The sequence below is a fragment of the Helianthus annuus genome, chromosome 4 (genome assembly GCF_002127325.2).
Source record: "Helianthus annuus cultivar XRQ/B chromosome 4, HanXRQr2.0-SUNRISE, whole genome shotgun sequence".
Lineage (NCBI taxonomy): Eukaryota > Viridiplantae > Streptophyta > Magnoliopsida > Asterales > Asteraceae > Helianthus > Helianthus annuus.
Window position 1 is genome coordinate 23,812,797 of NC_035436.2, and position 12,049 is coordinate 23,824,845.

The 12,049-nt window shown below is 35.0% G+C and overlaps 1 protein-coding gene across 3 annotated transcripts; it reads right to left on the reverse strand.

Moving 5' to 3' along the window:
• Positions 1-7: 7 nt before the first annotated feature.
• Positions 8-11,297, reverse strand: LOC110935940 (E3 ubiquitin-protein ligase RGLG2). 3 transcript variants are annotated; one of them, XM_022178285.2, is made up of 12 exons: positions 11,001-11,297; positions 9,066-9,317; positions 7,133-7,217; positions 5,774-5,914; positions 5,578-5,691; positions 4,833-4,930; positions 4,636-4,715; positions 4,440-4,545; positions 3,258-3,385; positions 2,430-2,613; positions 450-506; positions 8-344 (listed from the first exon to the last, which is right to left on the reverse strand). In XM_022178285.2, the coding sequence occupies exons 2-12, from the start codon at positions 9,300-9,302 to the stop codon at positions 264-266; spliced, it is 1,311 nt and encodes a 436-aa protein (XP_022033977.1). In that variant the 5' UTR covers positions 9,303-9,317; positions 11,001-11,297; the 3' UTR covers positions 8-263. The 3 variants fall into 3 exon arrangements, with proteins under 3 accessions (XP_022033977.1, XP_022033978.1, XP_035845457.1); XM_022178286.2 differs by having other exon boundaries at positions 11,026-11,247; XM_035989564.1 differs by lacking the exon at positions 11,001-11,297 and adding an exon at positions 9,518-9,960 and having other exon boundaries at positions 9,066-9,323.
• Positions 11,298-12,049: the final 752 nt, after the last annotated feature.

The window sequence follows — 12,049 nt, forward strand, 5'->3', positions numbered from 1 at the left end:
TTGTGAGGAATTTGCAAGTGAAGAACTTACATATAAATGTTGCAAATATATAGATTCGGTTCGATTATTTTGCTAAAGAAATGCATATGGTACATCCTGAAGTTAAGATCTTTGGTACAACTACTTTACAAGATCACAAGAAAAATTCACCCGATGATTTGGCACATTTTTGGGACCGAAATAACTGAATGTGGGCACATTTTTGGGACCGAAATAACCGAATGTCAACCGCCGGTTGCCGGATATTTGATCACGCGGTGCGGTTAATAAAGCTTGATCCTGGTCTGAATGTGACTCCTGCATATGGGGCATAGTTGAAGGTCTGTGCCACATTCGCAACATGTCTGAAAGCACAGAATAAAATTAAAAAAAAAAAAAAAAAAAAAAAAAAAAAAAAAAAACTATAAAAAGAAATTAAATTATTTGAAGTTTTCAGATGAAAATGTTACCTGATGTCCACAGCCAAAGGCCATATCCTTTGTGTTAGTTATGCAGATGGGACAAAGCTGCAAAGAATGCATAAACAATGTGATTATTCTTAGATAATATATACCTGCAAATGTAGAATTAATTGGGGTTTGGTGCGAATTAGGGGTGTTTATTGAATCGGTTTCCTCGAATTAGGATTTTTTGAAAGCGTATTCGAATTAAATTCAGCAAAACACTACACTCTTGTATACATACATATTAAAAAAATGTATATATAATTTGAATATAAACTTTCGGGTAAGCTCGGTTAAAAATTCATGAATTCATAACTTGACTCGAAAAATGAAATCTGAATTCAAATTGGTCTCTGAACAGATTTGAAAAATAAAAACCGAATTCAACTTCAATTCGTTTCGAATTTTGGTTGTTACGGTCTGATTCGAATATTCAAGAACATGTGTCAATTGTCATCATGAATTTCCAGATTAAATGATTATTATTCATGGTTAAATAAACAGTTTTAAATAATTTCATACCATGTACAACAAAACCCAAATTATTTGAACAATTATAAAAGAGTAAATTGTCAAAATCGTCCCTGAGGTTTTGGTATGTTCGCCAGTTTCATCCAAAACAACTTTTTTTGTACCATATTGCCCTTCACTTTTGAGATTTTTTGCCATTTTCATCCAAACGTCTAACTTTTTTACCAAAATCGTCCCTGAGATTTAGGATCTTTTGCAATTTTCATCCAAATGTCTTAGGATTTTTTGCCATTTTCATCCAAATGTGACAGAAAAACAAAGCAAATTAGACATTTGGATGAAAATGGCAAAAAATCCCAAAAGTGAAGGGCAATATGGTACATAAAAGTTGTTTTGGATGAAACTGGCAAACATGCCCAAACCTCAGGGACGATTTTGGCAATTTACTCTTTACAAAAATGTAAATTTTGGTCATTTAATCTTGAGTAAATTACATAAGTTGTTTTTAGGATTTGATCAAATCATTAGTATGTTAAACGTAACACTTCAACTGTTAACTTCAGTTATATAAGCATTTTACCCTTTTTTGCCCCTTAATTTCTAATTATTATGTTTTTTGTTTCCCAAATTTGAAGAATAATAAACTTTTTATATATTAATTATCATTAATCATCTTAACTACATATAAGATAGATGTTTATAAATTGATAAAGAAAAGCTAATATATATTAACACCTTTATACTAATAAAGAAAATACAGGGGGTAAAAGTATTACTTTCAAACGGGAAAACGGTCATTTTACTTAACAGCTGAGCTATTAAATTAAACGGACTGATACGGAGATCGATAAACAATTCGTAATTTTGACCAAACCACAGGGAGACTTTTGTAACTTACTCTTAAATTCGTTTTGTATTGAACGTGTACATAGTGCATTGAAGATGTTCAAACTAGAGATATATGCACTATCTATAAGTGCTTATGTATTACTACTCAAAATAATAATTATTATTTCAAATCTTAATCAAAGATTATGAGTCTAAACCTATTCAAGAAAACTAGAAATTAAAAGTATTCATATGTATTATTTTTAAGGGTTATTGGATTTAAATAATCCCAACTTTCACTTGTTCGCCGGCAATACTCACAACTTTCAACCTATTTCTCCTGGCACTCCCAAACTAACTGAACCCTAACCCAGTTAGTTTGTTTTGCTACGTCATCAAAAAGGCCATGTCAGATGCCACGTCACTAAACAGGTGCCACATCAATAAACAGGTGCCACATCAATAAACAAGTGCCACATCAGCAAAAAACTAACTGAGTTAGGGTTCAATTAGTTTGAGAGTGCCAGAGGAAAATAAGTTCAAAGTTGGGAGTGGTCGAGGGCAATTCATTAGTTGGGAGTTAGTTTTAAAATGTAAATCCAAACATCCGGAGGAAAAAAGTTAATGATTTATTATTTTAAACAAGTTCACCGATAAAAACGATAAAACTGATAGACTAGTACTTACATTGGTGTCCGAGGTCGAAGTACCGTAAGAGCTTCTCTTAGCCGCGGTTTCCCTTTTCACGAAAGTTTGTTCAGGTGGTTGGAAACTAGTTGACCATGAAGGCTGCTTGGGCCTACCAAAAGACGCCGAGCCATAGTTTGGCGGTGGAAGAGAAACCCTATCTATAGTTGTCCCTCGACGAGTACTACAATATATCAAAGGTTCATTAAGTGAAGGGCTAACTACAGTAACCAACTTTAGCCTACTTTTTATTTTAGGCAATAATCAATGTTTTGAAAACCGGTAACCGCGCGGTCTGACCGGTCCGGTTCACCCTATCAGACCGGTTTTGAGTCGAACCGGTCGGTTGGACCGGGAACCAGGAGTCAAACCGGATTTTTTAGGGGTTGAACTGGATTTTGATTAAAAAACTTTCAATTTTACCCTAATTACGGTGTAACCCGGTTCTTACATCTGATCCGACCGGTTCGGCCGGCCAGACCAATGCACCGGTAAGTAGACCGGTTCGACGTCCGGTCCGGTCATGAAAACATTGCTTTTAATATAAACCTTCGAAATTAAAAGATATTGATCGGTCAAAGCGATGATATGTGTAACATTGACCAAGTTGACATTGTTCTAGATAGAAATTTGACCCGAGTGACTGAGTTGGTTACTATTGTATCAAATTTGTCACAAAGTGAATAACAAACACACATTACTTTTGAAAGTATGTAGAGAAGAATAGTTTAAGATGCTAATTATAAAATATATGATTTAAACGGTAAATGGCACAATTTTTATACAAAAAAGGATATAAAAGGGCAAAAAAAGCAATTGAAAATTTACCCGAGTATGTTGAGCTCTAGTGTTGCCTTGTATTGTGAAGGTATCTCCATCAATGCTGCAAGAGCAAACTCTGCTTCCTTTCTAGACGTATTCATGTTCTTCGACATAATTTCTGTGAAATTTACAAACTAAAACCGACAATACCAGCTGATTAGAGACTGAAGATAATGCAAACTCAATGGTGTTAATATATAGGACCATAAACGTTAACCGAAATGACAAAATGGTCCAAGAACTTCACCAGAATCTGAAATGGTTTTTTAGGGAAACCCTTACTGTTTTCAAAAAGAGAAAAGTAGCATTCGGTTATGCCATTCATGACGTTTAGATATGCCTGGCAATATAGGCGGTCGGGTCAAGATGAGTAATGGGTCAAAACAAGTTCGGGTTGGAATGTACCACTTCCAAGAAAAGGGTCAAACCGGGTCGGGTCAGTATTGGTTGACCCTTGCTGGCTTACTTTTTATTTCAGTAAAAATGAACACATTGAATAAACTTTATTATTTATTAGTAAAATTTATTAATTTATTATTTATATATCTAAAACAAAAAAGTTCTTAACAAAAGTGGAAGTTTTTTGTCCCATTTATATCGGTGAGACATTTGTCTCCCCACCCTTTTTTGTGATCATAACTAGAAATTAATTATTTATAAAAAGAGTAAAATGTCATTTTTGTCCCTGAGGTTTGGTCCGTTTTGCGACTTTCGTCCAAAGGTTTGTTTTTCCTCATCTGGAACCAAAAAAACTTGAAATCTTGCCATTTTCATCCGGCTTGTTAACTCCATCCATTTTTCTCCGTTAATTCAAGGGTATTTCCGTCTTTTTTATTAACTTGAAGGCAATTCGGTCTTTTTCACTTTATGTAAAAAAGACCGAATTGCCCTTTAAGTTAACAAAAAAGACAGATTTACCCCTGACTTAACGGAGAAAAATGGATGGAGTTAACAAGCCGGATGAAAATGGCAAAGAATTCAAACCTTTTGGATCTTGATGCGGAAAAACAACTCTTTGGACGAAAGTCGCAAAATTGGCCAAAGCTCTTACTCTTTATAAAATCTAAAAGACGGATAAAGAAAGGGTTCGGTGGTCAACTCAACCCGACCCCACGTCATTTGACCAGTTGTGCAACCCACCAATCTTAACACATCTAACGACTTCCACCGAAACCATATAAAACTTGCCTGGAAATTGTCAAAAGCTCGAGCAGGGATATTGTCGTCAAATTCCTTCATCATGTCCCACGGTCCATCACCTACTCCAACTAATACTATTGACAACGGATATTCGCTATAAAACCGAAGAAGAGACTTTCTTATTATTATTGTTGACGAGTTTACACAAGTAAATCATAAAAAGATGGTAGTTGAGAGAGTTTACCTAGCTTTCACAATCGCCTCGACTGTTCTCCTTTCCTGAGGGCTTAGTTGACCACGGTCTGTATCAACACTTCTTGTCACCTGTGTCCAAGGTGCATTTTAGCAAATAGTGGTAAACCGTAAACCAGATATATATATTCATGATTAAAACTCATGATAATTGCCACTTTGAAACCAATCATTTTTTTTTCAACTTACCTGCCCATCAGCAATGATCAACAAGACATGATACTGACCACCACTTTGTTCGACAATTGTAATGGCCATTTCAATGATAGGGGCAAACGACGTAGGTCCTGTTTAAGGTACGTAAAGGATGATAAACATAAATTTTAAGAATAATGCATTCCGATACAAAGTTGTTTTTCATTGCAACCTAACCATCATAAACAGTGGCGGATCTTGCCCGTTGAACGTGCCAGGGCCAAAAGACACGGGCACTAAAAAAAGCCCGGGCCAAACATAGTATATATAAAAAATTTCGATCGAAATGCGGAAAATTAGCACTACGGCCGAAAAACTTGCCCGGGCCGTGGCCCTGCCAGTGGCCTTCTAAGAACCGCCCCTGATCATAAAGATGGTATGCAGTTCAAATGGGTATGTGATTTTAATGGTTCTCACACAAATATGTGTGCGCACACACACACACACAGATATGCATATATTATATGTGAGTGTATCCATGTATATATACACATATGTGATATTCACATTTTTTTCCATTTCAACATTTACGGTCGCAAATAAGTAAAATAAAAAAATAAAAGTTCAAATTTTTTTCACCATCTTAAGTTCCATTGTGTTGACTATATATAAATAACTAAACAGTATAGTTCTTTACATATTTTAACGATTTATCTTTGATGATCTTCTCACCTTTAATAGGTTCTACTATATTTTATTCAAATACTATTACATTACATATTATAAACATAATTTAAACCTGCAAGCCGCAATTGAGGTGCTAATTCTCTGTATCGTTTCAAAACATCCTCGAATCCGTCACAAAATCTTTCACCAGGATAGAAGCTAAAGACTTCTTGATCATGAGTTGAAGCTGTTAAAATTACAAAATCACATAAGTACCGATAACGTTGACAAATCAAGCAAGTTTTAACTAAAAACTTTGATTTTTATACCGTCTCCGAATCCAAAACAAGGAATTAAATTATCCTCGTCGAAAGAAGCTAGTGTCCTTCCTATTATAGATATTGCTTCTTCATAAGGGTTCATGTCGTTTCCAATGTGATGCAAACTTCGTCGATTAAACGATCTTTTGCCTAACATTAACAAATGTAAAGATCACTCTAAACAAGCCTCCAAAATGTATGAAATATATTAGAGGTGTCAATATGGTAGCGAGGTATAATGAGTCACAATAGATAATTTTACAGGGTCAGCTTGGGTTGACCTGAAATCCTTTTTGTCCACGTCTTTTTTTTACAATAACTTGTATCCCTTATGATAACAAAAAATCCTTTTGAAGTAGTTTTGCCGCCCCGCTCCCGCCGCTCATCGGAGTTACCATGGTGGTGATCGATCGGAGGTTTGACAGTGGAGAGGTGGTCGCCGGCGGTGATTAATGATGGGGTAATCGGAGGTGAAATAGGGTGAGGTGAAGTGGGTCTTGTTCGCCGGAGAAAACACAGAGAAGAGGAAGAAGGGTTTTAATGGTGAAAGATGATAATGTTTCTGATCTAGTCCCTGTGGTTTGCTCTTTTTAAGGAAAGCGTAAATTGGTCATTTCACACCCACTTAACAGAGAAAACAAACTGAAGTTAGACCTAGAGACTATCCGGGAACAAAAAATGAAAAGTTGGGGACTATTGAGGTCATTTTAGAAAGTTAGGGACTAAAGGTGAAAAAAGGCGAAACTACAGGGACTATCCGAGCTTTTCTCAAAAATATATTATTCCTTATTTAGTTTTTTCTTTTTTTAAATATAAGGGTACGCACGAAAAATAAGCTATATATGACTTTGGGCCCGTTTGCCCCATTCCGTTTTCAATTGCCTTTTTTGGGGAATTGGATTTAAATAACCCCAACTTTCACTATTTGGCCGATAACACTCCCAACTGTACGACTTGTACCACGCCACTCTTAACTTTCAACTTATTTTCCTCTAGCACTCTCAAACTAATTGAACCCTAACCTAGTTAGCTGACGCCAAATGCCATGTCACTATACAATTGCCGCATCAGCAAAAATGCCATGTCACTAAACAAGTGACACATCAGCAAAAAACTAATTAGGTTAGGCTTCAGTTAGTTTAGGAGTGCCAGAGGAAAATAAGTTGAAAGCTGGGAGTGGCGGTAAGTTGGGAGTGTTATTGGCCAAATTGTGAAAGTTGGGGTTATTTAAATCCAATATCCCTTTTTTTTTGTCTGTTTGACCCGTTAGAAAATAAACATAACCTGAATCGACCCATTCTTAGATAAATGGGTCGAAATTGCCACCTCGAATAAATATATAAAGACTTCCAAGTTTAAATTTTTAACCAGTCCATTCATTGCTCTTGGTAAAATCTACACCAACAATCAAATTTGAAGACTCCAAACCAGCATGTGCTAAAGCATCAGTAACCTGCGGAAAGTAAAACAACAAGCTGATTACCAACAACACCAACAACATTGACAGTAAACTCATCATCATCATACTCAGTATATCCCACCAATAGCAAAGCTAAGGTAGGGTCTGAGGAGGGTGAGATGTAGACAACCTTACCTCTACCCCGTAGGAATAGAGAGGCTGCTTCCAATGAGACCCCTTGCTCGATTGTAGTTTTGCATCAAGCCTTGGACATAGGCACATAACACTCAGCAATTGAGACAAACGCCGATTTGTGCATGTACCCCCTTGTCTTTCGGCTATCAACGCCACCACATGATGCATGATTAACCATCCCCCTCTTTTAACGTTATTTTCACGAAATTAGTAAAATGACGTTAAAATTAGTGCACTTTCACTTTTGCCTCCCGAGCTCCCACACATATATACATTATATGAGCATACCGCAAGCAGGGCGTAACATTGACAGTAAACTGATTGACTAAAATATACATTCCTTGAGTTGCCAAAGTTACAATACATTTTTAAAAGACAAAAAGTATACTTCTATCATCAGTAATTATCCATAAAAAGAATGCAATGAATCACTTTTTAGTTTTCAAGATATAAACATGATTATAATCATACAAGAAGTATTAGAATTTAATCTAGACTTAGATTATTTAAGAGTAAATTTCTGTTTTCGTCCCTGAGGTTTGTCAATTTTAACTAGTTTAGTCCAAAAAACTAATTTATAACAAATCCAGCCATGAAGTTTGGATTTCTTAACGCTTTTCATCCCTAAGGGTGCTTTTTCATTTAATTCTTAGGGATGAAAAGCGTTAAGAAATGCAAACCTTAGGGATGAAAAGCGTTAAGAAAGGCAAACCTTTGGGATGGTTTTGTTATAAATTAGATTTTTGGACTAAACTAGTTAAAATGGACAAACCTCAGGGACGAAAACAGAAATTTTCTTATTATTTAATTATTATGTATTTAGATTAGATATTGGTCACAAGGCAGAAAACGAAAGTCAAACTTGACAAAAGTCAAAGGCCGTTAATTGGCGGTTAATGACAGTTTTCTGGTACCCTAAACAAATGGGTAGTACTTTTTCATAGACAATAATAGGTGTGATAATTGTATAGATACATTGATCAAGTTCATAATAAAAAACGGTCTACGTTAACTTTTATTGACAGACCAAATTTATCCAAATTGATCCCATGTTCTTGTTCTTGATGCATGATTAATTCGTAATTATGTGTCCTTGAAATGCAACAAGAAGTAAAGATCATATATATATAGATGCACAGTGAGATAAAGAGAACCAAGAATCATTGTACAGTGAAAACAAAATGATATTTCTTAGAGGTGACAAAATGGGCAAGTTGATAAGTTTGGATAATGGGTCAAAATTGTTAGATTTCCTGAATTCTGAATTTAGGGTTTCTGGGAATGATGAAGATTTGTTCATAAAATGAATTGATAAATCCGGAAATGTTGATGTACAGAATATATATATCGAATACATTGAGCGGTGATAACCGCTCTTTCTAACTTATGCTAAAAATTATAATAATAATAATAATAATAATAATATTAATACTATCTAGCTTATAATATATTTATATCTAACAAAAATGGGCTCTGATCAAGAATAGAGCTAGAATGAAAATCTACGTTAAATTTTGAATAAAACAATTTAAGAGATGGTAAAAATTTGAATACGCTTTAGGTAACTTTAAACCCGTTGGACCAGTTCAACCTGTTTCCTTTATAACTACTGTAAACTATTTTACCTGTTTGGCTGTTTCAAACTTAATTGACTCATTTTACGTAATTAAATAAAAATTGGTAGAAGCGGTATTCATATACACATACCTGTTGTATATTGTTGTAATTATCATCTATTCTCGAGTATTTTCGCTCAAGCTTTCTCTTAACTGCAGGAGCTTGATCAGGATAACTTTGATAAGAATAAGGGGAAGCATATGGTTGGTTCATTGGTGTTTGAGGATAAGGCGATTGCGATTGCGGGTAAGCCCACGAATTTGAATCGGATGTCGACCCGTATGATGAATACCTACTAGAATCCCGTTTTGAACTTTTGGCACCCATGATCTGTAGTCCTCACTAAACCCGCAATTTTTATCAAATATCAGTAGATGTATAAAAAAATAAAATAAAAAAAAAGATGATCTTAATCAAGTAAAATAAAATAACAAAGCTAAACCGGTATCATGGGCACCCACAAAAATTGCATAAAATCATAACCAACTTATTTTAGGCCAGAAAAAACCATATTTCACTAAATTTGATACAAACAAACGTACCCAGTAAAATCCCACTCATATCAGAGCTGTTGGTAGGGTCTGGGGAGGTCAAGATTGATTAAAGTTTCTTAAAGTAATTCTTGTTCGAGAAAGGGACTGATTTTCCAACAATAAATAAAGGCCCGGGTTAATTAGGACACAAAAACACCAATACACGATTTGATCAAACCTATATCGACATTATTTTATTAATGAAACCGGAAATTAGTTGAGAGTTACAAAGACACCATGACCCGTTATATAGGAGACCCAAACTTGAAAAACAAGCAACCCAAAAACCATACAATAGTATTTCAGATATGATAATTTAAACAACCATACAAAAGTACTAATATTGATAGTAGTAAACTACCGCTAGCATAAAGTGGCGAGTAAACTATAGTAGCAACAAATAACGTAATTATACAACAACCAAACCCAGTAAATTCCACAAACAGCAAAGCTATTGGTAGGGTCTGGGGATGGGTGTGGGGGGGGGGGTATGTGTATATTTATAGAAAGCTACCAATAATAACATACGTGGTGGAAAAAAAACATGGTAAAAATAGACAGATATAATATGAGAAACAACCTATAAACATACATGCAAGAAGACAATCACATGTAAAATGCACCTAACGTGCAGGCCAGGGCCAGTCCGTTAGGCTTATCAACCTAGGTTAAGGCCTAGGGCCAACAAAAAAAAAGGGCCTCCAACTTTTTTTTCTTTTCATATATTAGACTTTTTTTTGGCCCATTTAAACAACGTTTCTAGGCCCAAAATTTAAGATTTTACTCCAGGAGTCCACATTGTCCGTGCACGCTTCATTCCAGAATCCAAAAGCAGCGCCGGAACACACCAACCCTCGTTACTTGCGGTGTCTTTTGAGTAACCAACATGAAACTAATTGCGGATTAGGTGAAATTAGGGCCGACATTAGGAAAAATCTTTACTTTGGTTATTCAATGACTCAAATCTCAATTGCTGATTTTCTTTAAAACAATTCACTAGGGCCCCGACTCTGTAGTTCGCTTAGAGCCTTCAAAAACGTTACAACGGCCTGGTATAGGCAAACCTAAGCCCTTATAGCACACCTTACATAAAAGAATCATAACAAATTCAACAAGAAGAACAAGAAAGATGTCTAAATTTATGCAAATACATATAACTTGACTTTTAAAAAAAGTCAAACCAAAAGTCAAGCTCTTGTATGTTCTATTCTAAGACAAGAATTAACAGTGTACATACAAGTGTGGACACTAAATTCATACAGTATTCATTACACATGATAACTGAAACTCAAATTCACAAAAACAAGTTGACTCAAATCCTACTTATGAAAAGTCAACTTCAAAAGTCAAGGTCATAAACACAATAATAGGGAATCATGATCACTGATTAGTAATTAGTAATTACACAAGAAAATCAAAGAACCCACATGCAGAAACAATAGAATTGAGTAAAGAATAATGATTTGAAAGATATTGTAATCTACAAACGAACCAGTGGAAATAAGTGAGTTCCGTACGGCAAATTAGGTTAGGTTGGTGGTGATTTGTAGAGTAGCTAAATGTTGTTGTTGTTGCAATGGATTGACATTGATATGAATGAAAATGGGTTGAATTCTACAAGTTTTTGTTTGTTTTTGAGAGTTTGATTCTACGAAATTTCCTTGTGACGTTGAGGTGTTCGTGGTTGACGAGGCTCATTTTTTTAACTATTTAATTGTTTGTGTGTATTGTACACGACATGCTGATTATTATCATAGTATTATTAATATATGATATTCTTTTTAACCGCGAATTTCTTGTGGTAGGCTATCGCACTTCTTTAATTAAAGAGTCTCGTTGCTCTATTTTGGCCGGATTATGTTGTTTTAATCAGACACACGCTGACTTAGACGTTCTTCTAGAAAACCATACTAGTGACTGCCACTTAACAAGCTTTGAAGAAAGTAAAGAGCTCTCATATCAATCATGAATCAAGTAAGTAATACAATGAAATATCCTTTGTATATATAGAGGATGAAACTAGATGCTAACTACCATAACAAACTCTAAGAACACATACAAAAAACTAACCCAGCTGTATACACATGAATCATCTATATACACTAATAAGAACTTCATGGTGTTCTTGTTTTGCAGATTTGCTTTCAGAACATCATCAGTCGTTGATTTAGAAGAGATTAAGGATTAACATCTTGTCAACACTACTTCTTTGGTTTTAACCCAAGCGGCTTAGAACCGGTGTTTCTTCAAAAGCAAATTATTGTAATGGCATGTAACACCTCGTAAAATCATACCCAATAAAATAAAGACACGTGTCATGTAATACAAACGTGTTATGAAAACGGATCCAGATAAAGATGTACGGTAGGATTTAAAAGCGTCGACATGTTAATTTATACCTCTGAGCGACCTATTAATAAATCCCTAACCATGATATGCTTAATCAACATCTAAATTATGTAAATAAATCTGGTTATCCTAAATAATAAATTGATTATAACCTAAGACATGGATCCAATGTGAATTCTCGGTATTTCCGAC